The following is a 24578-nucleotide window of genomic DNA, read 5'->3' on the forward strand; positions in this document are numbered from 1 at the left end:
CATCAAAGTGTTAAGATTTTGTCCCATACTTCTTGGGGAGCGGATAGGCCAACCCGTTCTCGCAAATTTAATAAGTCAATATTGACTTATTAAATATGTGCATAGGTGACATACTTAACATAATAGATACCCTTAAAAAGATTCATAGAAAACACCGACCTTACCTAACCTTGTTAGTATCTTAAGATAAGCATCTTATTGCTTCGTAATTACAATTATTACCTAACCTATAATAGGTATAGGTTAAGTAATAATTGTAATTACGAAGCAATAAGATGCTTATCTTAAGATACTAACAAGGTTAGGTAAGGTCGGTGTTTTCTATGAATCTTTTTAAGGGTATCTATTATGTTTAGTATATCACCTATGCACGTAGTTAATAAGTCAGTATTGACTTTACGAATTTGCGAGAACGGGTTGGGATAGGCGCATGCCCCTCTATTTGCATTCTTCTCTCGTCCTGTCTAAACTCAATTATGGTTGCCCTGCATACTCTTCTGCTTCTTCTACTCTTCGCCGTCTTGATCCTTTGCACCATACTGGGTTGCGCCTCAGCTCTGGTGCTTTTCGTTCAACTCCTACCCTCAGCTTGTACGCTGACACTGGCTTCCTGTCTCTTCAGAACCGCCGTGATCGCTACAGTCTTCGCTATCTTGCGCCATCCTTACAGCATCCTCACTCTCGCCTCTATCGTGCTTTGACTTTTACCCCTTCTGTAGTTCCTGTTCCTCTTCACCACCTTCCTCTTTGTCTATTTGTCTCGCTTACAAGATTCTTTTTGTTTGTATTACCAATGTTTCTCCTCGTATTGTTCTGTCCTTGCCCCCTGTGGAGGGTCCCCCTTCCCAAATTTTGTACTTCTGATCCGCATCACTAAAGCTTTTACCCCTCCTACAGTTCTGAAACGCCTCTTCTTTAAGCACTTTTCTTCTCACTCCCACTCCATTCACATCTTCACAGATGGGTCAAAGTCTGCTGACGGTGTGGGCTACTGTTGTTTTTCCTGACCACACTTATATGTGTCGCCTTCCTCCGGAGGCTAGCATCTTCACAGCAAAACTTTATGCTATTCTCTATGCTCATCGTCTCTTGCTTTCCCGGTGTCAATCTTCCTTTGTGGTGATAGTTGACTCTCGTAGTGCCCTCATGGCTTTAGGGTCCTTTAATCCGGTCCACCCAGTGGTCATCGAGATTCAACATTGGCTGTTTCTTATCTTTAGTAAATTTAAGTCGGTTGAGTTTTGCTGGGTTCCCAGCCATGTTGGTGTCTCTTTAATGTGCATGCAGATGCTGCCGCTAAGGAAGCTATCCGCACTTGTCCCATCTCACATAAAGGTATTCCTTATTCCAACTTTTACCCAGTTATTCATGCCTCCATCCTTGCCCGCTGGCAGAGTTGATGGTCTTCTGTTATTGGCAACAAACTGCATACTCTTAAGAGTCGTGTGTCCCAGTGGCCTTCCTCCTGCCCTCGTAAAAGGCGGTGGGAAACGGCTCTGGTTAGGTTATGTATTGGTCATACCCGTTTAACTCACGGTCACTTAATGGAGCGCCACCCTGCTCCTTATTGTCCAAATTGCATTGTCCCTCTTACAGTCGTGCATATCCTTGTTAAATGTCCTAACTTCCAGGACGAGCGTGTGTCTTGTTTTCCGACTGTGCCCCGCGGTCGCTTGTCCCTCAATAGAATTCTTAGTGACTCGGATACTTTTGATATTGTTCGCCTTGTGCGTTTCTATTCTTGTATTGGCATCCTTGGTGATATTAACGCCCTCTGATTATTCCGCACATTTGATGGTACTACATAGCCTTCCTGGTTTGGTGCCTTCTTTTGATAATTACGTACTTGACAAGCCACCTGCTTTCTGTCCCTGCCAAGTTGAAGCCACTTGAGGTGGTGGCCCCTAAGTAAATTCAGGGAAATATAACATTTACAGTTTGAAAATACAATATATATAATGTGGCATGGAACAGAGATACAGTACTGTAGCTTTCTAGGATGCTCTTTATTTATTAATTTGTGTATACTTTCAGGTAACTGATGATGGGAGACCTTGGTTAGACTTGGCACATGTAGTATCAGTGCTAAATAAATTAGATGCTGGGTCTCCAGACAAGGTAGGTGTTTTCTGATGACATCAGTTTCGTTTGTCATTTCTAGGGGGAGCCGTTTGTAGCTCCATGGAGCTATCCTGTTGAGATTGCTCCCAATTACTAAGTCACATCAGTTGCAGAATTCTGTTTGGGCTCCCAGAGACCAGAGCCAGAACCTGGCCACCCTCAGAGATGCAGAGAGCAGGTGACACTCCAATAACCCACCATAAAAAAACATCCAGAAAGTCAATGCACTAATGCAGATAACTGCAGGGTTAAAACCCAAAGCCTCAAATTGCTTAATGTAATCATGTAAAAAATAATAAGCTGAACTACGTAATTGAGCAACCGGCACTCAAAACTCTAAGTCATTAGTACCAAACTATAAACAACAGGGGCCCCGTAACCCCATAACTCTCGCAACCATCCCAAATCAGGTCTGTCACTGACGTGGTCAACTTGGTTGTCCACTATAGTGCTCCTGGGTAGCCAACTAATCGTGCTGCTTCAAAGCTAAGTGCCAGCTATCCTTGAACTTTAGCCATCCTGTGCAGGTCATTGTTTGTTGTTTCAATTTTAGTATGTTTCATAGGTGTGGTGTGTTTATACCAGCTTGCTGGATGAACTTGGCTCATTATGCACCTGGAGCTGCATGTGTTCGTGGTTACTTACCCCGAGTGGTCTGTGGTGCTGCACCTGTACTGACAGTTATTTCTCTGGTGTGTTCGGGATTCTACTCATTCAAGGTCCACCAAGATCACCAAGTTAGGTGCCTTACCTCAGGTACTTGTAGGTATTTCTTTGAGGAGCCCCTCTGGCTCCCTGGAGCTATCAGAATGATATACACTATATTAGTCTGGGGGCTTCAGTCAATGGAGTTCTGCCTACCAGGGACCACGAGCCAGAATCTAGACCCCTCAGATAGGCACAGGGAGCAATGGCTTATAGAAATCCCAATGTGTTTGAGAGCATTCCATGTCTCATTGACCGGGGTTAGGCACCCAGAAAGGTAGGCATAAAAAAAAACTCGCTCGGTAAGAAAGTGCAACCGAAGACATAACAGAAGCAGAACTCCCCCAAAACCTAAGGAAAAAGCAAACATCATACACTGCCGCTGCGCCGCTTGTCCGTGCAGCCTTCCACTTCCCAAGAGGGGGAACGGGGAGGGAGAAATCTCGGACCCCCATGCCAACTACTCGCACCTCAGTTCAATGGATGAAGTGCTCAGGGGGTGGTCGTCAACTCTGGTCTCGATTTTTTGGCAGACTTTGTGCCTTCGTGGTGTTTCCTGCTCTTTGTGGTTCGGTGGCGTTCTAATCACCATTTCCTCTCTCTTCGTAGGTTGTGTTCTATTTCCATTCAGGTTGTTTTATCCTATCTTTCTTGGTTCTTTCAGGACCGTCATTTGATGCCCAATACTGTTACCTCTTATCGTGCGGCGCTGGCTGAGCTGCTCCAGCTTTCGCTCATGGTGGATGTCAATTAACCCCCATTCCGTAAGCTTTCTCGTGCTTTGTTTTACCTCCGGCCTGCTCTTGCACCACCTGAGTTGGCCCGATTCTTGGACTGGGTGCTCTCTCTTTCTCTTTTTTTTCTCTCGCTTTCTCTCTTTTCAGTTTGCGGTGGCTCCTTTGGTTCAAGATTTTTTTCCAAGGTTCTGTTTCTGTTGGCATTAGCCTCTAAGGATCGGGTTTGTGAGCTTCATGCTCTCTTCTGACGCAGGGGTTTTTGCTCTTTCGGTCCTGGTGGTCGGTTTGTTCAGTTACAGCCGTCTCCTTTTCTGGCAAAGAAAGAGATTGCGGGCTTCCAGAAGGGCCCTTGGATCATTGATGTTTGGTTGGTCAGGCCGGGGGTGCATCTTGTGTTGTGTCCAGTTGTGGTTCTATGCCATTATCTGTGGCCCGAGATGTGCTTTGGGTTGCATATATTATAGCATATAGCAGTCCTAAAGCTCCAGGAAGCCTCCGGGGCTCGCCCAGAAAATGGTGTTTTATTGCATTAAACGTTTTTTTTTTTTTTAATTCTGCCTAGACCTGTGGTTGGGAGTGAACATTTTGGTTGGTTGGGGAGTGCTGGAGGTTCACATGCTTTTATTACATGGCATACCAAGGTAAGCTTTCACAGCAATGTTGACTTAAGATATTTTGCTTACTATTCTTCCTGCAAGCATCCCCAGTGCCTGAGTATCATGTTTGGTCATTTCTTCAGGCACTCCAATATTTTGGCATGGTTCCTGTGGATCACTCCACTGAGCCTGCACTTGTTCTTTGTCAGTTTGTAAGGTGCTACTGGCCAATTGTCACTCTCTTATTCTTTCTAGCTGCCTGTTGGGTCTGTGACACAATAACCCTGGGCCCTATGCATAATGTGCACTTTTGGTCTCTACTCACTCTTAGCCACCCCTCTTGAGGTTCCTAAGCAGCTGCCACCATATGGAAATGGTTTTCTAGTTTTTGAGGATGCTGAGTTGTGATCATTTGTATGTCCTAGATCTGGCCCCATTGTTTTTTAGTATCAGAGTTGGTGTTTGTTTACTCCCCCTGAGCTGCTGCTGGTCTGCCTCCCTCCCTCCTAAGAGGCATAGTTTGCCCTACATCTGTTCTGCCCCTTGTAACACGGGGGAGGGGGGTATTCCTTCTTTCTTTCTTTGTGTACGTCTGTACTTCGTTCTCTCTCTACCCCTCTCTTTACCCGTATTCTACTTTAGATCTCCATACCAAGGGACTCCAAACTTTTACTAGAGCCGACTCCACTCCACGTGGTCTTAAGACGATTGACCGACTTAAGATCCTACAACCTGTATGACGTGACATAGGCTTCTAGCAAAACCCTAGGGTCGCCTTTTTGCCGCCACCACCAGACCAGTAATACTGAGCAATGACCGAGGTCTGGATCGATCATGCCAATCAATAACTTTGGGGCTTGATCCCCGCTAGTAACATATAACTTGGATCTTACGTTAAGTTTTGGAAATATTAAAATCAAAGGGAATAACCGATCTCTTAATCTTTGTATTAGGCTTTGCGGCCCAACGAAAACTCGGCCTCGTGAGGACCATGTGACAAGGACATGAGAATGGAAAACATGAAATGAAATAAAAATGCCAATTACTAACTAATTAATTTATTCAACAAACTAAAACAAAATTCTAAGAAATTTAAGCACTCCCTAAACTTGAACACTCCCTAATTGACCATATCGGCAATGAGTTGACCTATTCCCTATCCAAAAACTCTGAGCAAACTTTACCTTGGGCGACCAGCTAGATGTTTGTGCTGTCTTGGGGCCAATGATGGAGACCACCTGCCCGAGTCGCTCCTGATCCCACACTGTCTTCTCTGATGCTCCTCTACCCAGGAACTCAGAGCATTGTATTCTTACGCCTCGTATCTAAGTTACTTGCAAGGCTTCAGTTTAACAATTAACCTCTGCTGCACTGAATGATCCAGATTGGTTGAATTATTTTAACTGAAGTTAATTACACAAGCATCTTAAGGAAGAGCTATTCCCGATTGCCAAATGGCTATTTAACCTTTGAGAAATAGTGGACATGGAACCTCTGGTGACCTGTGACCGCTGAGGTCACTCAAATTCTTCCGCGCCGAGGTCTAGTCACGGCTAGTGACGTCACTGATGGTGATTTAAACTCATTCTTCTAATGATTAGAATACTCTTGATATTATACCCAGTAATATTATACAATACAATTTTAATACAAAATGAATGAAGGCTAATTTCTCTAAATTACTGAATACTATAGAATGATTCATTATACGAAACTTGTGAACAAAGGCGCCAGTTATTTTCACCGTCAATCCCCCCAGGGGATGCTCCCGGGTCACCACGTGGGTCCAGCTTCCCATTCTCCCATGCGTAGTTAAAACATTCTAGATCATTCCTATAACAGCTAGTTTGTTACACCCTATTTGGTACTGGTTCCATTGTTGGTTAGCTCCAGATGTGTTCCTATCCTTTTGACAGCAGAGGCAGTTGAGCTATCTCTTCCCACTGGGGGTGTGAAGCCTTGCCTTCCCAACTGTTGCCTTGCCAGTTCTCCACTCCTCTCTCTATCCATCAGACATCACCTTCTATTGTTGGCATTGGGTATGGTGAATGGCTCTGCCCTGGGACTGTCTTGGCTGGCTTCCGGGGAATGAAGGGAAGCCCGAGGTAGGCCCACAAGTCTTTGCCCCTTTCAGGGCTCTGTTCCTGTTGTGGGGACTTTTTGTCCCCGAGTCAGTTTTTCTTCTCCCCTCTTCATGGTGTACATTTGTTTCCTTGACAGCTTCCCTGGGGTTCAGTTCCATGCACCGCTCAAAGCTTCAGTTTCGCTTCCGAGAGGGTTTCCTTTTCCCCACAGTGCTCTTTCAGTGGCTTATTTGAACCTCTTGTGTTGACTGCATCATGCAGTTCCTGCTTTGTCCTGGCTGGTTGACATGCCCTGGTAGTGGAGCAGCCAGATGACCCAGTCTGTCTTCCCTCCTTCCCCCAAATGAGGGAGAAGAGATTAGGCAAACTAGTTTGTGCTGGTTTCTGTTGCTATAGATTGGTTTCTAAAGTTTTTGATAATTTGTTTACTTTGTTGGGGGAGTTCTCTTGACCATTTTGAGGCTGTTGTCTCATTTCTAACCAAGCAGTGATCTTCTTTGTTTCACTGACTTTTTGGGTACCATTCCTTGGTGATGGCAGACAGGAATAATTTTACATTATATTTTTCATAAATGACACTGCTCCTGGCTTTGGGGGCCAGGTTCTGGCTTGTCCCCTGTGGGTCAAATAAAAACTCTACGACTGATGACATCTTGTAGTTTGGCACTATCAGTATAATAGCTTCAAGGAGCCACTAAGACTCGCCCAGAAATTGGCATTTAATTACATTCTTTGCTGGTTTTTTGTGTCCTGGGCTGACATTTGGGCACAAATTTTGGAGGTTTATCGGGGTCTTGGCCACCCAGTATCTGGTGAGTGTCCCTGGGCCTAATTATTCCTGTGTTGCTTTGGGCCGTTTCTCTCGGCCAGTTGTCTTGCCTTCGTCATAGTACCTCCTGTCTCTCCTCCCGTTGGTTAGTTAGCTTCAAAAAGCCACAAGGTGCTCCACCAGTAAATTATTGTTGAATGTACAGTAATGAAATGTCTTTCTGATGATCTCTGGTGGCTCCCTGACATCCCCCCTCCCTCCCTACCAGGTTTGATGGTTGGTGGTTGTGGGTTTTCACAACTACTCATTAACTGACCAGGGAGGAGGGATGGAGAAGTTCCAGGGCTCCAGGCCCTCTGATGGCAATAGTTTTATACTAACGAGCTCAAGCTAGTTTTGAGTTAGTCATTTGTTTACATAGTTTAAGGAATATATTTGGCAATTTTTGAGGCTCCAATTTCTTTGAACCCATCGGTGATCTGTATTGGTGTATTGACTTTATGGATGGCAGGTTCTGGCTCTGGTCCCTGGTAGACCAAATGGAACTTCATGACTGATGTGACTTAGTAGTTGGGAGCAGACTAGGCAAGGTAACTACGGGGAGCCACCAAGGCTCTTCCAGAAAGAGGCGTTTCATTATATTCAACGCATGTTTTTATTTTGCTATACCAGTATTTTAGAGGGTAAGCTATAGGATTCATTAAACAATTTATTAACACTGGCAATGAAAAGTGATCATGATAAATCATAAATCATATTTTTATTAAGCAAAAGGGAAGGAATGTAGAATAATTTGAAAGGTTTTAAAAGTAATAAAATAAGAAATACTTTATTATTTTTACCTGCATAATTTTTAAGTCGACAGCATTCAGAACCAGTAAAGCAGTTTGCACTATGAAGACCTTATGTGTGTACATTGAAACATTACAGATATGTCTTATGTCCCATGATGAGCAGAACATCTTGGTTACATCTTATGCTGAGCTGAAGAGGTGTTTTGAAAGATCTTTCACTGAACTACTTCAAGCTGCCTCATCACACAAAACAACAATGTCCTAGCGATGTCTCATTTGTATGTGTTTGCTTCACTATTCACTATTTCTGTACATTATAAGTGAATGGGAGCAATCAGTAATTCACCCTCTATTATGCCTCTTTGATAGAACTCATGGGTTTTGGTAATTCCAAGGCTTATGCAAATTGCTGCTAGACACTTGAAAGTATGCAGCAGTGAACATGGTAAGCTTAATAATCGTGGTCTTTTGACCACCTGCCCAGTGTTTTTCTTGCCATTAGAGGCATAGTTTTGAAGTTGCAGTAACACTGTCCAATTTTCAAAATCACTGATAATGTTATGTGAATTCCAGTTACTGTGTTTCACCAAGAAGGTAGAGCAACCATGTCATTTAAACAGTTTCGAGGCTTTGATCTGGAAAGATTATCAAGATGGAGTAACATTTTTATAGCATCTTCAAATGGTACTTAATAGTTAAGCGAGTGAAATATTTATTTTAAATAAAACACTGGAGTGTTATGTTGCTATAGATAATTAAATCCTGCTGGCTTGGCTTGGCTTGGCTTGGCTTAAAATAATTGGCAGCTTTTTTTTTTTTTTGTATATTCATGTAAAGATATAGTATGATTTATTCATAATGATAGCTGATGTAAAGAAATACCGTGTGCATTTCTTTAATACTCACGAAAACTGAGAAATAAACTAGACATATTTGAACATATATGTAAAATAATTAAAATAATTTGTTATAAAAGTGGAAAGGGAAGGAATTGACAAGATATGTTGTACCATGGTCAGTCCCCCATGCATATATTTATATAGTGCATAGTATTTGAGCTTGATCCATTTAAAGATGTTATAAGATTACCTCTATTGTGTTCTTGAACGCATGCATTACATGTGAAGAAAACTAAGCGACAGATTTAAGTACAATACTATATTTACAATTATTAATGAAAAAAAAATGAATTTTAATTGGTGTTACCATTAAGAACAATTTAGTTAATGCTATTGAAAAAGAGCAAAGTTGGTGTCTGTGATAGGTGTGGACTGGGACTGCTGTTCATGTCAAGCATTGCTGATCAAAATGACTTTCCCCAATTTTGTTACTTTTATTTTGTATTATCATTGTGATGGTAAGAAACCGTACAATCATCCATCTCTTAACTGAAATTTGCTTTATTTGCAGGTAACTTTTATCTTGAGCTCTGTGATTGATTTTGCAATATGGAATTAGCAATAGCCTGATATAGTGCTGTACCAAAAGTACAGGGGGTGTATTTAGCAACTTCTGTGAAGTGAAAATTATTAATGAAGATATTGAGCGAGCATAAATTCAGTGTACAGTACTTACAAACTGTATAGTACATAAAATAGATTAATTAAAGTTAGGTTAGTATAAGATAGTTATCACCCCCATTCATACTGTATGGTACACTAGTTATATTTCCTATTTGTTAGGTATTTAAGAATAGTATTTATTTTTGGGGAGTTTAGTAAAAGTTTAGTTGGGTTTTGGACTAGTTTAGTTAATGTATTTTTTCTCTTTGCTTTGTTTTTAACTACTCTAATTTGAATAAAAATGTTTTTATGTTTATATTCTCAAATAGTTGAAACTTTAAGGTTTAGAAAGTTTTCTTGTGTTAAAGTAGCATTAACATTTTTAATTATTTTAATTTTGAACAATTTAATTCATACTGTACCTGTGATTTTTCTTAACTGAAATACTTATTATAGCAGTGAATGGTATTATTAAAGTGATCTGGCCACCAATTTCTGTACATTTTCCACTTAATGCATGCTTTTTTTTTGTATTAATAGCTGGCATCTTGTTTATTTATAATGTCTACCAACTACTCTTGATTTCCTCATTAGATAACTTTATTGCAGCCTTAAGCCTCTGTGGTTGTAAATCAATGGTTGATCTGTTCTGTATGTCTCATTATCAGGCAGGTATTGCGGTCATGATACACTTTTCTCATCTTTATACATACATAGGCAAGTGAATCATTGAATGATCATGCTGGCAAAATCCTGCAGTCTTATTTGATATCTTCATAATCAATTACATTATTATTTTAATGGTTTATGCATACAAATTTGAAAATTAAAATGAATTTTAAATGAGAAGCATTTATTATTACATTCTAAAGGCAGCTTCTTTTATTAAATCTAATTTATGTATTGTTTATATACAGTATTCCTTTTGATCAGTAATAGATGCCTATGTATGTATATATTGTGCTATATATGACATAATTTGCTCACAATTGGAAGGAAGCCTTTGCATGCATATATTGTACTTGTCTCAAATTGTTGCTCACTTTCAGCTGTATGTACAGATGTGCATAGGCATTAAGTGATAATGTGATAACCTGATACTCTTGTGTAATGAGTATTTGAGTTGGAAGTTACTCTTTATATAAAGATGTTGTACTTGCTAAAATCTGATGGGATTTGTATGCATGACATCACTTTGGGAGTACCACATCATTCAGCTATGAACATGATAAAACACAAACATAACTTGGACAAATATTTTCCAGATATTTTCCATTTAATTAGTTATTCCTTTTGTCATCAATCAGTATATTTATTTATTTTTCTTTTCTTTTTTTAATTTTCCCTTTTTGACCTTGTGAGTGCATCAGTACTTAATGATGCCTGTGCGTGCTAAATACTTGTGCACACTCTTTACACAAAGTGCATACTTGAATCCATATTTGAGATAAAGACCAACAGATTCATACATCTCATGCACACCTACATACACACACACATAGGATTGGATAGAATAGGGAAGCGTTGTGGTCAGACTGGGAGGTCGGACCTGGTGTTCACGCGTTCACCATTTTTTTAGCCAGTCTGTATGTGGGTGTGGGTATCTGGCTGATGAATGGCCGAAGTGGGTTTCCAGGCTTGTGGGTCTTGACATTTCCATATAAGTAACCAGGTTTGTATTCCCAGATAACCTTTTATTATCTGAGACCTGGAACTTCAAGAACAAGAGGTCATAGATTTAAACTAACTAAACAAAGATGCCGAAGAAATGTAAGAAAATTCCCGTTCGCAAACAGAGTGGTAGACGGTTGGAACAAGTTAAGTGAGAAGGTGGTGGAAGCCAAAACCGTCAGTAGCTTCAAAGCGTTATGTGACAAAGAGTGCTGGCTAGACAGGACACCACGAGCGTAGCTCTCATCCTGTAACTACACTTAGGTAATTACACAAACATGCACATGCGTGCATTGGGCCTTGTGGCTGAGTGGACAGCACTCTGAGGTTGTAGTTCTAAGGGACTGGGTTTGACTCCTAGCTAAGGCAGTATCAAACAGGCAGAGCTTCTTTCACTGGATACGTCTGTTTCCTTAGCAGTAAATAGGTACATGTGAGTTACAGCTACTATAGCTGCTTCCTGGGGATGTGTATTCACCTAGTTGTGTTTGTGGGGGTTGAGCTTTGCTCTTTCGGCCCGCCTCTCAACTGTTTACTAACTACTATTTTTTTTTTTTCACACAACATACACACACACACCCCAGGAAGCACTCCGGGACAGCTGACTAACTTCCAGGTACCTATTTACTGCTAGGTAACAGGGGCATTCAGGGTGAAAGAAACTTTGCCCATTTGTTTCTGCCTGGTGCGGGAATCGAACCCGCGCCACAGAATTACGAGTCCTGCGCGCTATCCACCAGGCTACCAGGCCCCTGTGTGTGTGTGTGTGTGTGTGTGTGTGTGTGTGTGTGTGTGTGTGTGTGTGTGTGTGTGTGTGTGCGTGCGTGCGTGCGTGCGTGTTAGAGAGAAGGTGCAAAGGCATGCTACAAAATGGCTTCCAGAGTGGAAAAACAGGAGTTGAGAAAGGCTACAGGCTTCAAATATACCAAAGCTAGAAGAAGAAAAAGAGGAGATATGATCCCCACTTACAGATAATAACAGGAATTGACCAAATTGACATAGGAATTCCTGAAACTGGCAACCTCAAGAACAAGAGGTCATGGATTCAAGCTAATGAAACAGATGCCAAAAAAATAAAGTTTTCTTATGCAAACAGTTTGGTAGGACAGTTGGAACAAGTTAAGTGAAAGTAGTGGAGGTCAAAACAGTCAGTAGTTTCAAAGCATTATATAACAGTGCTGGGAAGATGTGACACTACAAACGTAGCTCTCACTCTGTAACCATATGTGTAACTTACACACACGTGCGCACATAGTAGTGTGGTTGATAGAGCTACCATCTACTCTTGGTCAGTATAATTTTTTGTATTGTAATAACTTACTGAAGTGAATGATATAGAAGGAAATGCAAAATAGAACCAGTGAAGAACAGAGGTGCCATAGGCACAATCAGAGAACACTATAAACATTGGAGGTCTACAGTTGTTTAACATACTCCCAGCGAGCATAAGAAATATTACCAAAACAAACATGGACATCATTTTTAAGAAAACTATCCAGTTTTCTCTTGAAGTGTCAGACCAATAGGGCTGTGGTGAATGTGGGCCTGCAGGCTGCTCCAAGCAACAACTTGTTGGACCAAGCTCTCACAAGTCAAGCCTGGCCCCCAGGCTTGGTGAGTGAACTTCCAGAACCCCATCCAGGTACAATCCAATAAGAATTGGAGTGGTCAGTACAGTGATTGCCTCGCTTCTTGCACGATCATTGTTCAAGTCTCTATGGTCCAAGTGATTAGGCACCATTCCATCACTCTCCTAATAGCCCTTACAAGTGCTGTATAGTTTTTCAGCCTCACTACTTTCTCTTGATAATTACCTTACCGTTCTAGTTCAAACAAGCCATTTGAATTTAAATTTTAATGTTAAAAATTCCTAAAATTTTGTTTTTCAATTATACAAAAAATAAAGCAATTGGTGAATAAAAAAAATGTAGAAAATAATAATAAAAAAAAATGGTACTGAAGGCCAAAACAACTAATAATTTCAAAGTGTTAAATGACAGAGCACTGGGAAGATGGGACAACATGAATGTAGCTGTGATCCTGTAGCTACACTTAGGGAGTTACACACACACAAAACATAAACTGCCATAACCAGAAATTAAACTTTTTTTTTTTTTTCTCTCGCTTTTCCCCCACCTCCCCGCCCTTCCTCCCTCCCTCCCTCCCTCCCTCCCTCCCTATTAAGTTATTCATTGTATACAGTAATGTGTTTTTAAGAGTCTTTGTTTTTCAGGAATGAATATTTTATTATATAAAACCTATCAAAAAAAAAATCATAATTTTTCTATTAATATCACTAAATGTTTGAGTATAGTACAAATTTGTAACAATTACAGATAGTTTGTATGCATATGCCAAGTCTGATGAATTGAGGAATGTTGATCTAACAGACATTCTGTTTTGTTGAATCCAGGTTCGATAAGATTCTTTCTGGTCCACTGAATGTTCTGTTCTATTGAGGCTGTGCTGTATTTTTTCACAATTAAAATCAATAATTGAAGTTCTGAATACTGTATGCACAAGAGCATTACCTCATGAACCTTTTTTTTTTTTTTCTTGTCAATAATAATAATAATAATAATAAAGTCCCTGTTAAAACATTAATTAACAGCATTATTAAAAATAATATTTTTGAAGAAAATCTGAAAACTGCGTAACTGTTGATACCGATTAATTTTTTATCAAAGTCATTCACTGTCGAATATTTATTATGGAATTTTTTTTTTTTTTTTAGATGGGAGTAAATTTTTAACCTTAATAGTTTGAATAGTGAAAGATTACACCACATAGGATAAAAATTTAAACATCTTGCAAAGTTATCAATGAAATCTTTATTTGTATCTTGCCCTATGTTGACTAGAAGTTTATGCACACAGATACAGTAATGCGTTCCATTTTAATTAATTTTTTTACTTGTACTGTAATTGAATGAAAGATGCTCTGCTAGTTGTGGCTTAAGGCTTTACTTGCCTCCTCCAGCAATTAGTTGTCTTCATTATTTAAAAAAATGGTATAAATCATTATTACTGCTGTGCATTTGCTTTTGGGAGGGAGGGGGGGGGGGGATTTTTCTGTACAGTACAAGGGTCATAGGCCAAAGTAATAGCAGTGAAAAGTCAGGCTTGTTGCAGAGTTTCTCTGCTTCATGCAGCACACTTAAAATGATAACTTATTTTAATAGATAATGTTTATTCAGGTAAAAGTACATATATTCAAAATGAGTTACAAACATAATGTTGGATTTCTAGATAGAGCTAGTACACACTATGCCTAAAGCCACTAATACGCACAGTGTTTCGGGCAACCCGAAATATTAAATATTTATTTGAGCATTAAATGGTAATGATAAATATCATTGGGTCAAGTGTGTGTGGCTATAAAAATTTAGTCCAATGTATTTTTATTTGTGATATTAGTGCTGGTATTTTTATTTGTATTTGGTGAATATACAGTATGGTAATTTAATAGGTAATGCACAATGTTACACTCATTTCCGCCATGTTGCATTTTACACATTTTACATTAAATATTATATTACTTTGTTTGATATTCATATGTAAATGCATTTTTTCAGGAATTTAGGGAAGTAAAATTTATCAGATATATTAACAACTGACTTTCATGTTCTTTTTGTGTTCATATTATCACGATACTTATACTACCTGTATTCATGTTTTCCTATTGTGTATTTATTTTCTTAGGCTCGTTTAACTTATATAAAATGCCTTATTTCAAATGGTATATACAGTACTTGGTGAAAGATTGAGACGTGTTCAGACATATTGACATACAAACACGGTACAGTAATTTTTTTTTAATTGTAGATGTGATTTCTATTCAATCTTATCCATGCAAACAATAGGTATTTAAGAACACTAACCAGAAAAGTTGAAATCAAAATACATTCATTAGTTGCATAAACTACATAATTACATTAGTTCTTAACAATTCAAGACTGTTTTACGGACATTTTTCTGGAACCAGTACAGTACAGTACTTAATTGTTATTTTACAGGTATTTAAATATATTAATTTTATCTATGATTAATATAATCTTGTAGCACAAAATTCCTAAGTTGTAAATTCTTGTAATGGAGTTCATCAGGTGCGTTCTAAATCGTTAGTAAATTAGTAAAAAAAACTTTCTTTAAATATTTACAATGATTTATAGTGACTTCTAGGATTGCTTCTAATTTGTGTGTGTGTATATGTATATATGTATGTGTGTGTGCGTGTATGTATGTATGTATGTATGTGTGTGTGCGTGTATGTATGTATGTATGTATGTATATATATATATATATATATAATATATATATATATACTGTATTTTATTTTTTTTTAAATAAAGATGCACTTAGTATTTATTTGCTGAACTTTTGTTCATTTTAATATTTTTTTTTTTTTATTTCTCACTCTTTATTTTAAAACCATACACATTGATTTTCATATTAATGTTGGCAAGCTTAAGTTTCACAGAATAGGTGGCTAAGAAATTTAAATAATGTCGTTCAGTGCATTGTAGTCAGTATATCACTTCATGTCTTCAGAAGTACAGTATGTTAATACTTTGTCAGTACATGTTGTTGCTGGCATTGGTTAAAAAATATCACTGTCTTGTTTTTCAGAAAATGTATGATTTCTTAATGTGTGGAAAACGTTCTTTTACTAATGCTTTAGTGATTCACTGTGTGTCTCTATACACCTATTTAATTTTATTTTTAAACAAGGCATTTGCATACGGATGTGTTTAAATGGGATATTTTACAAGATTGGGAGGGCAAGTTTTAACAAGACTTCAAATTTGCCCAAGTCTGTGACTACCAACGGTGGAATACCCTTAAAAAAAGAAAAAGAAATTTGGGAATGAAACTGAAAGTGAACCATCCATGCACCTTTTGTACAAAGCTCTCCCATAATGCAACCTCAAGTGTTCTCAAAGTGAAATGTTCGACGTCCTCTGTACATTGTTGACACTTGACAAATCAACTGTGTTGATTTTTAACTGCCAAGTGCACAGTATACTGTTCTATAATGTATATATTCTAGTGACTGATAAAAGGATTTTAAACTGTTGGATAATGTCTTCCCTGCTATGGTAAACTTGCCTACCCGATACATCTGTATACATGAAAGTATTCAAAGCAAATTATATTATGTGCCTTTCAAGGCCCAGTTAAGGTAGAACATGAAAAGCAGTTTAATTACAGGTGTTGATGCAGATTGTGGTTCATGCAGGCTTGTCCCATGTCCAAAATAGTGATGAGAAACTGTAGTACAATTGTGATAGTGTAAAATGGTGGTGGTGAACTAACTTGAAAAACTAATGAACTCTTCGCAGAAGAAACGGTAGATCTTCAGCTGGTGTTACGTAGAAATTGCTTATTATAATTCATGATGCCGTTCAGGAGGGAAGAGTGGTAAATCAAGATAATAGGCAGAAATACTCCAGTCGTGGAGAATGATCCATTTGGTGGCTTGCAGGTGCACAGCAGATGATTTTTTAAACATTGAAGTAACCACTGTAAATGTCAAGTGACTCAGGTTCTGTAAATATAAAAATAAAATAGCAAGGTTATTATGAATCTTCAGACTTCAGAATATCTCCTCAAATTTATGCTTTTACCTTTTTCAGAATGTTCAAATTCAGTTGTTCACATAAATCATTTATTAATTTTTCATTTATACAATGATCATGTTAGATCTTGCATTGTGCTCCTATGGAATGCTTGTCTTTGGTTGGAATACTGTATGTGTGTGTGTGTGTGTGTTTTAATTCTTCACACTACACCTTGTCATTCTCTGTGTACCTGTCATCCCCTTTTCTTAGTTTCAGCACCTACTCCTGTTGTTTTCTTTCTGATGTGATTGTGAGGCAGTTTTGGTTGGGTTTTGGCTTTATTTGCTCTCATTTTCATACTGTTTCTCCACTTCCTTTCTCTCACTGAGGTACTCATTTCTGGCCCTCTGGTGTTCTGTTACTTCTGCTGTTTCTCCATATTCTTGTACTTAATTATCTTGCTTCCTTACATGCCTTATTGAACTATGAATTCCTCTTTTGCATTTCATTTTTTCTTTAGACTTTGATAAACTTTCGTAATGCCTCTTGACACTCCTGGGTGATACAGTCCATCATGTCTTGTACAGTCTTTCCTTTGAGTTCTGTTCCCCTGTGGTATTTCCATTAGGAGCTTTCTCATCTCATCATAGTTTCCTCTTCAATATGCCAGCCCTTTACTTTGTTCTTTTTATTGAGTAGGTTATTCCTTCTTCCACCAGATACTCGAATGTCAATACACTGTGGTCACTCGTACCCATGAGGGCTTCTAATTTGACTTCCCTTCTCTTCATTCATTCAGTGATATCAGATCAAGTCTAGCTAGTTCATCATTACCTCTCATTCTTGTGGGTACCTTGACATGTTGACTTAAAAAGACATTTTAGCCATGTCCACCAATAGTTTAGCTCTATGTGGAGAACAGAGTACCACATGTACCATCTTGTGGTTCTCTGTTCTCCCAGTCTACTTTTCCATGGATGAAGTCTCTGAAGTGTCTCCCAGAAGCTGAAGTCCCTTATATTAATGGTTGCTATGTTTCTGGCATATTCCTTTTATGGGTCTTTCATTTAGTGTAGGGTTATTTGTTACTACTACTTTCATCTTTGATTCTCCCATTGTCATAGTGCCCAGGATAACCATCTCTTAAAAACTCCAGTCCTTTGTTATCAGTAGGGCCATTCTTCCTCCTCCCCTTCCTTCCCGCTCTTTGCTTTCTACATAGTAGTCCTGTAGGAACATTGCATTTGTCATGACTGAAAATTGTTAGTGCTATTATATTTGGGTTTTCTTCTTGAGACCTTTCCCCAAGTTTGCTTGTTTTATTTGTATTCTCATCTATGTTTGAGTAGATTGCTGTGAAGCTTACGTTCTGTCCATTCTCGCTCTCACCCTTAATGTCCATTCCACTGAAGTAGGAAGTTGTTCTGTGGGTGGGGCTATTTAAATGGGATTGTTACTCTGGGGTAGTTAAGAATGTAGTTTGGAGGGTGGTGGTATGTGGAATTGGGGCTTAGGGCTTACATGGGGTGAGGAAGGGCTTGGGATGGCAGGGAGAGAGAGTTTGTGGGTTGGGGGCAGTGGACCTTTAAATTTGAGTGGAAGGATGAGAGTTGTTACACTGATGGACAGTTTAGGTTTCTGTTATACTTCTCTTTTGGGTAACACCACAGTTTTCACTGAAATAACACATGAGACCAGAAGGCATGGCAGGATGTGCAGAATACCCCTGTTGAAAAGCAGAGGTGCAATAGGTACTCTGAGAGAGAACTCTATCAACCAGTATATCCAACAGCCTGGTTGACCAGTCCAGCAACAAGGAGGGCTGGTCGATGACCAGGCCACAGAGACGCTAAGGCTTGAAAACACCTCAAGGTAGCCTCAAGGTGACCTCAAGGAGTTGCCAAGATGTTTGTGGAGGATTCTCCCCTCCCCTTCCTTCCTCCTTGGGCTGTTGGGTTGGGGACTGGTTCTCCAATTTCCTTCTCACCATGTATCTTTTTATTGCATTTGCTTCTGTGATTCTACCAGCCTAGCCCAAAAACCTCTGTACTTCATTCAGCCCTTTCCATCTGTATCTCCTCTAGGATCTGTTACTGCAGATTTGTCCTTGGCTTTCATTTAAAGTGAGACTTGGTGCCACTTTCTCTCTCTGACAATATGGAGGTATTCCCAAAGTAGTGCTCTGAGCACTACTATTATCACGATTGCTCTAAATGATCTTCCTTCCTCATTTTCCTCTGGCATTTTTTTGGCCCTCTGTTGATAATCTCATTGCTGCTGGGGTGATGACTCCCTTTTCCTCCAACAGCAGCTTCAACTTGTGATTGATGCCGTGTTATTCTGGATCACCAATCATGGCTACGAGTTCTCTTCAACTAAGACTTGAGCTATGGCTTTTATGTAGCAGCAGGTTGTTCTTCATCCACCATTGTTACTCTATGGTAATTCCCTTCTGTATAAAGATTCTACTAAACTTTGGGGTTGAGTGTTGACTCCCATTAGTCTCGGTTACCCCAAGGCTTGTACCCCCTCCTCCTGTTATGAAATGCCTTTTCCACGAACACTGATCTTAGCACTTGCACCTCATTGAAGTACTGTATTCTTAAATTGGTTTAATTCTGCTGATGGTGTTGGCTACTCCACTGTCTTTCATGACCAAACCTAGGTGTGTCGCCTTCCCCAGAGACTAACAGTTTCACAGTGGAACTTTATACAATTTTGTATGCTCTTCATGAACTGCTTTTCTGAGTTTGTTTTTGCCATTGTGGTTGACACTCGGTGCTGTCATGGGTCTAGAAGCATTTAATCCTTTGCATCCAGTGGTGGTCAAAATTCAGCCCGTTTCTTATCTAGCAGATTGAAGACAGTTGACTTTTGCTGGGTTCCCAGCCACTTGTGTTACCTTAAATGAACGTACGGACACTGCTGTTGAGGAGGCCATCTGTACTTGTTCTATTTCGAAAAAAAAGCATTCCTTATTCAGATTTCTACCCAGTCATTCATCCCTCAATGCATGACCATTGCCAGGGTCATTGGTCTGTCACTACAGGTAATAAATTGCACACTTTTAAAGGTAACTTATCTCTTTAGCTTTCCTCCTACCATTATAAAAGGTGATGGGAAATGGCTGTGGCTAGGTTACATATCGACTCTGCATGCTTAACTCTTTGGTACTTAATAGAATGGCACCCTGCTTCTTATTGTCTGAACTGTATTGTCTCACTCACAGTGCACCTCATTGTAGAATTTCCCAATCCAATTTTTTAGAATTACTGTATGCCTTGCTTTCCAAATATTCCTTGGGTTTATTTGTTCCTCAATAGAATCCTTGGTGAATCCAAAACCTTTGATATCATATGCCTTATGTCTTCTTATTCTCATAATGACATCCTGAGTGATATTTAGTGCCTTGAATATCCAGTGACACTGATGGGACTGCATAAGTCTTCCTGGCTTGGTCCCCTCTTTTTGATAATTACTTGCTTCTCATTACAATGTCCAGAGAATATATTAAGCAGGTAATGTTCCTGCTAGTGCATCATCAATGACCATGCATCACTATTTTGTGTTGCTTTGGAAACAGCGGCACAGTCTGAATCTTGTTGTGCACATCTACACTTTATTGGATATACTGCATGGTTGCACACCTCTTCCTTCCCTCTGCCCTGTCCAGATCCTTGTCCTCGTATTCCTTTCCAAGTGATATGTAGACGTATTGTTTAAGCTCTTTCTCCTCATAATTAACTTGCCATGCATGTGCTTCCTTCCCTTGGTGGTGGTTGCTTTGGCATAGTGAGAGGGTAGCTTCCACTTCCCTCTCCTGCCTACTGTGACAGTGCACAAGCTAAACACATTTCTATATGTTGACCATGTATGTGAATGCCCCTATGTCACTTTATCTGGGAGTGGAGCATACCCAGGGATTGTGACCCCCCAGGGGAATGGCAACACTCTTCTTTGGTGAGGGGATGGGTAAATCGGGAGGTTCAGTACAGCCCACCTGAACCAATCTGCTCATCTAATTAGCCAGGCCTAGTTAGACATCAGGTCAAGTGTGCATTGTAGGGTTGGTGTCCCTATTGGTCCTTGGGATGCTGTTGGGGCCCCTGCAATGGTGATGACATGTATCATGTTCTGCTTGCTCTTAGGGTTTCTTCCCCTTATGCTTGTGCCTCCCATGTGGACTCTGTGGTGGGTGGGAGTACTGGACAGCAAAGTACTGTACAGTATTCCTATGTTATCTTTTATGTTAACTTTTGACCTTGTTTCTCCGTAGACTCTTGGAGTGGGCGACCAGGCCCCCTCAGTTGGATCGTAATGGAAGGAAGGGCTCCGTAGCCCCGGTTGCGTTGGTCCCAGGCCAGACTTTGTCTCTGAATGACACACTCCATTTCCCTCCCACTTCTGTAGCTGGGCTGAGCTCCAAACCCCAGGTGGTGACTACCTCATTCCCTGCTGTGGCTCTGCCTCCCATTGTGACAACTGTGCCGTTTATACCCATTCTTCATGGGGTTCCCGACACCATCACCACACTCACGCATTTGCTTTCGCTGCTACTTTCCAGACTTTGTTTGGCCATGCTTCATGGCCTAAGTATTATGATCTTTGTCATGATGAACATTCCTACCTGGATGATGTGCATATCCACAGACACTTGGTGACTTTGGACTACGACTGCGACAGGTGTCGGTCGTAGTTGGGTTGTTTTTACTGTGCTTGGAGTCTATCTTCTGACATGCAGCCTCAGTGCCTGGGTATCCTACTTGGCTAGCTGCCTCCAGGCCATCCATTCATGGGGTGTTTGGCATGGTTGGTTCAGCCTGCACTTGCTCTGTCCTTGTTTGAAGGGTGCTCTTTGTCTTTGCTACCAGACGATGATAATTTTGTCTCCACCATGTTTCCTGTTGGGTTTTGTAACACCATCGACATAGTTCAGTGTAGTTTGTTCCCTCTGGGTTTCAGCATTAACTGATTCAGCTTCCAGTGAAGAATCCTTTCAGGTAGTTGCTGCTTTGAGAGTTAGGTTTGCCAGGGTTAGATGTCCACACCATTGTGTTTGGTTGGATGACCTGGAGTCGACTCCTATGATATTTAGGTATACCTGGAATTAGAGGTATTGATCACCACCTGGACTAAATTCGTGCCCCCCTCTTCCTTCCCCTGCTTCTGGTTTCCACTCTCCCAACTGGTTCCCGCTCCGAAGAGTCTGAGGATTGAGTCATCTGGACAGGATTTAACTTGGGGAATAGCCCCATCCACATCAATATTAGAGAGAGAAACCCTGCTTTCTGAATCTGCCACGGTTTTGGGGCATTCATCTTCACAACTCCCATCCTGCTTTGAGCTTTTTCCTTTGGAGGACACCATCGTCTCGGGTGCTTGACGAGGGATATGGCCCTATCCCAAAGCCATCATGGTAGACTTCTGGGGCTGAGGGAAAACCCTTCAACCCTTCTTGGACCTTGATTCCCTCTCCAGATGGTGTTTGCTTCAGGGGAATAATTTTTCGTATCCTTCGATGTATGAGTACTCACCAAATTGTACTCGCTTAATTGTGCCTGCGGGGGTTGAGCTCTGGCTCTTTGGTCCCACCTCTCAACTGTCAATCAACTAATGTACAGGTACCTGAGCCTACTGGGCTCTATCATATCTACACTTGAAGCTGTGTATGGAGTCACATCACTTTTAATGCATTCCATTTGTCAACTACTCTGACACTGAAAAAATTCTTTCTAACGTCTCTATGGCTCATTTGGGCACTCAATTTCCACCTGTGTCCCCTAGTGCATGTGCCCCCTGTGCTAAAGAGCCTGTCTTTATCTACCCCATCAATGCCCGTTGGCAGGGTTGTTGGTCCTCTGTGGTTAGTAACAAGCTGCGTACTCTCAAACGTAGTGTGTCTCCGTGGCTTTCCTCTTACCACCATAACCGGAGGTGGGAAACTGCTTTGGCACGGCTGCGGGTTGGCCATACTCGCTTAACCCACGGTCACTTAATGGAGCGCAGCCCTGCTCCTTATTGTCCAACTTGCGTTGTCCCTTTTACAGTTGTGTATATCCTTGTTGACTGTCCTGACTTCCAGGACGAGCGTGTGGCTTTCCGACCGTCCCTCGCGGTCACTTGTCCCTCGATAGAATTCTCGGTGAATTGGATACTTTTGATATCGTTCGCCTTATGGGTTTTTGTTCTTGTATTCGCATTCTTGGTGATATTTAGCGCCCTCTGATTATTTCGCACTTTGATGGTGCTACATAGCCTTCCTGGTTTGGTGCCTTTTTTTGATAATTACCTTACCTACCCCATCAATTCCTCTAAGAATCTTGTATGTGGTGATCATGTCCCCTCTAACTCTTGTGTCTCCAAGTGACGTGAGGTTTAATTCCCGTAGTCTCTCCTTGTAGCTCATACCCTTCAGTTCAGGTACTAGTCTGATGGCAAACCTTTGAACCTTTTCCAGTTTAGTCATATGCTTGACTAGATATGGACACCATGCTGGAGCCGCATACTCCAGGATTGGTCTGACATATGTGGTATACAACGTTCTGAAAGATTCCTTACACAAGTTTCTAAAGGCCGTTCTTGTGTTAGTCAACCTGGCATATGCCACTAATGTTATCCTCTTAATATGAGCTTCAAGGGACAGGTCTGGCATATCAACCCCCAGGTCTTTCTCTCAGACTTGAAGTATTTCATCACCCAAATGATACCTTGTATCTGGTCTCCTGCTCCCTACACCTATCTTCATTACATTGCATTTGCTTGGGTTAAACTCTAACAACCATTTGTTCGACCATTCCTGCAGCTTGTCTAGGTCTTCTTGAAGCCTCAAGCTGTCCTCCTCTGTCTTAATCCCTCATAATTTTCCCTTTGAGTATGATTGTTTGACTGCTCCTTCACTACTGGTTCAGTTCCAGGTCCCACTCGGTGCCTTGGAATCGCCTTATTTCTAGAGGTTTCCATCTTTCCACATTTCCCTTTTGGTGGCTTATGAGGATTTGTTTTGGTGCCTAAATGAATGATCTTTCAGACGCTGCTGTCTCATCCCTGAGAAATAATTTCTTTTCTCGTATTTCTACCCAGTCACTCATAACGCGATCTGAAACCATTGACATAGTACGTAACGTATTATTTATTCATTATAGTCACTATGAAATGTGACTCTTATCTCTTGGTGTTCAAAAAAGAATGGGGAAACATCTCTGGCAGAGTAATTTATTGATCCCACAAGAACTCATATGCCCTTAACCCTTACACTGCTACAGCCTGGGATGTGAATGAGGGTATAAGCTTGGGCTGGGTGAAAATATATTTGAATTATGTGAAAATTAATATTAAATGTTAAACAAATCTCCAGCTTATTGGCTTCAGCGTTATGAAACTTTCATCCCAATATTTTCAGAAATGGATTTTAGACAACTTAAAAAAAAAAGTTTTGTTGACAAGAACAGCTTCTATTAGCTGGAACTGAAGGATAATGCAGTAATAAGGAGATGCAAGCACCTGTCCGATGCACAAAGAATAGTAGTAGTTAAGTGCCCACAAAGGGGATATGCAGCTGGTGCTTTTATAGCATTGCTGAGTAATATATGATAACACAAATAATAATGAGTATGTTATGCTCTATTTTGTTATATATCATACAAATACAGTGTTCAATAGTAATACCTGTTACTTTCACCCATGTCCACAATTGGGTTTTTTTCCCCTTTGTTTATTATCTGATTTTGTTGTAATCTCTACAACCGGGAGAATCCATACTTTTCCATAACTGCAAAGAAAGAATTAAATTGGTCACCAAATAAATCGGTCATAACTGGCAGAACTTGGGACTTTTAATTTTTTTGGCTGATTTTTTCACAGATTTCAAACTATTTTCCTTGTTTCTTTAGGTTGTTTTGATGATTAGGGACCAGATTAGGGCTTTTTGACTCGTATAAAGTACAGGTATACCCTAAAATATCCCCTAAATCATTATAATTATTATAATTATCCCTATATTTTGTTTTTTTGGGGGGTTATTTTTTCTTTACTTCATTTCA

General features: G+C 40.2%; 1 protein-coding gene across 11 annotated transcripts in view; it reads left to right on the top strand.

Annotated features, from left to right (window-relative positions):
• PAN3 (Poly(A) specific ribonuclease subunit PAN3) overlaps positions 1-16051 on the top strand; it is a 93857-nt gene extending 77806 nt beyond the window's left edge. For all 11 annotated transcript variants that reach the window (XM_069332206.1, XM_045749410.2, XM_069332211.1 and 8 more), the window contains 2 exons: positions 2035-2118; positions 7943-16051. In XM_069332206.1, coding sequence (XP_069188307.1) covers positions 2035-2118; positions 7943-8071 — 213 coding nt within the window. In that variant the 3' untranslated portion in view covers positions 8072-16051. The remainder of the gene's footprint in view (positions 1-2034; positions 2119-7942) is intronic.
• Positions 16052-24578: the final 8527 nt, after the last annotated feature.

The sequence above is a fragment of the Procambarus clarkii genome, chromosome 27 (assembly GCF_040958095.1).
Source record: "Procambarus clarkii isolate CNS0578487 chromosome 27, FALCON_Pclarkii_2.0, whole genome shotgun sequence".
In the NCBI taxonomy this organism is placed as follows: Eukaryota; Metazoa; Arthropoda; class Malacostraca; order Decapoda; family Cambaridae; genus Procambarus; species Procambarus clarkii.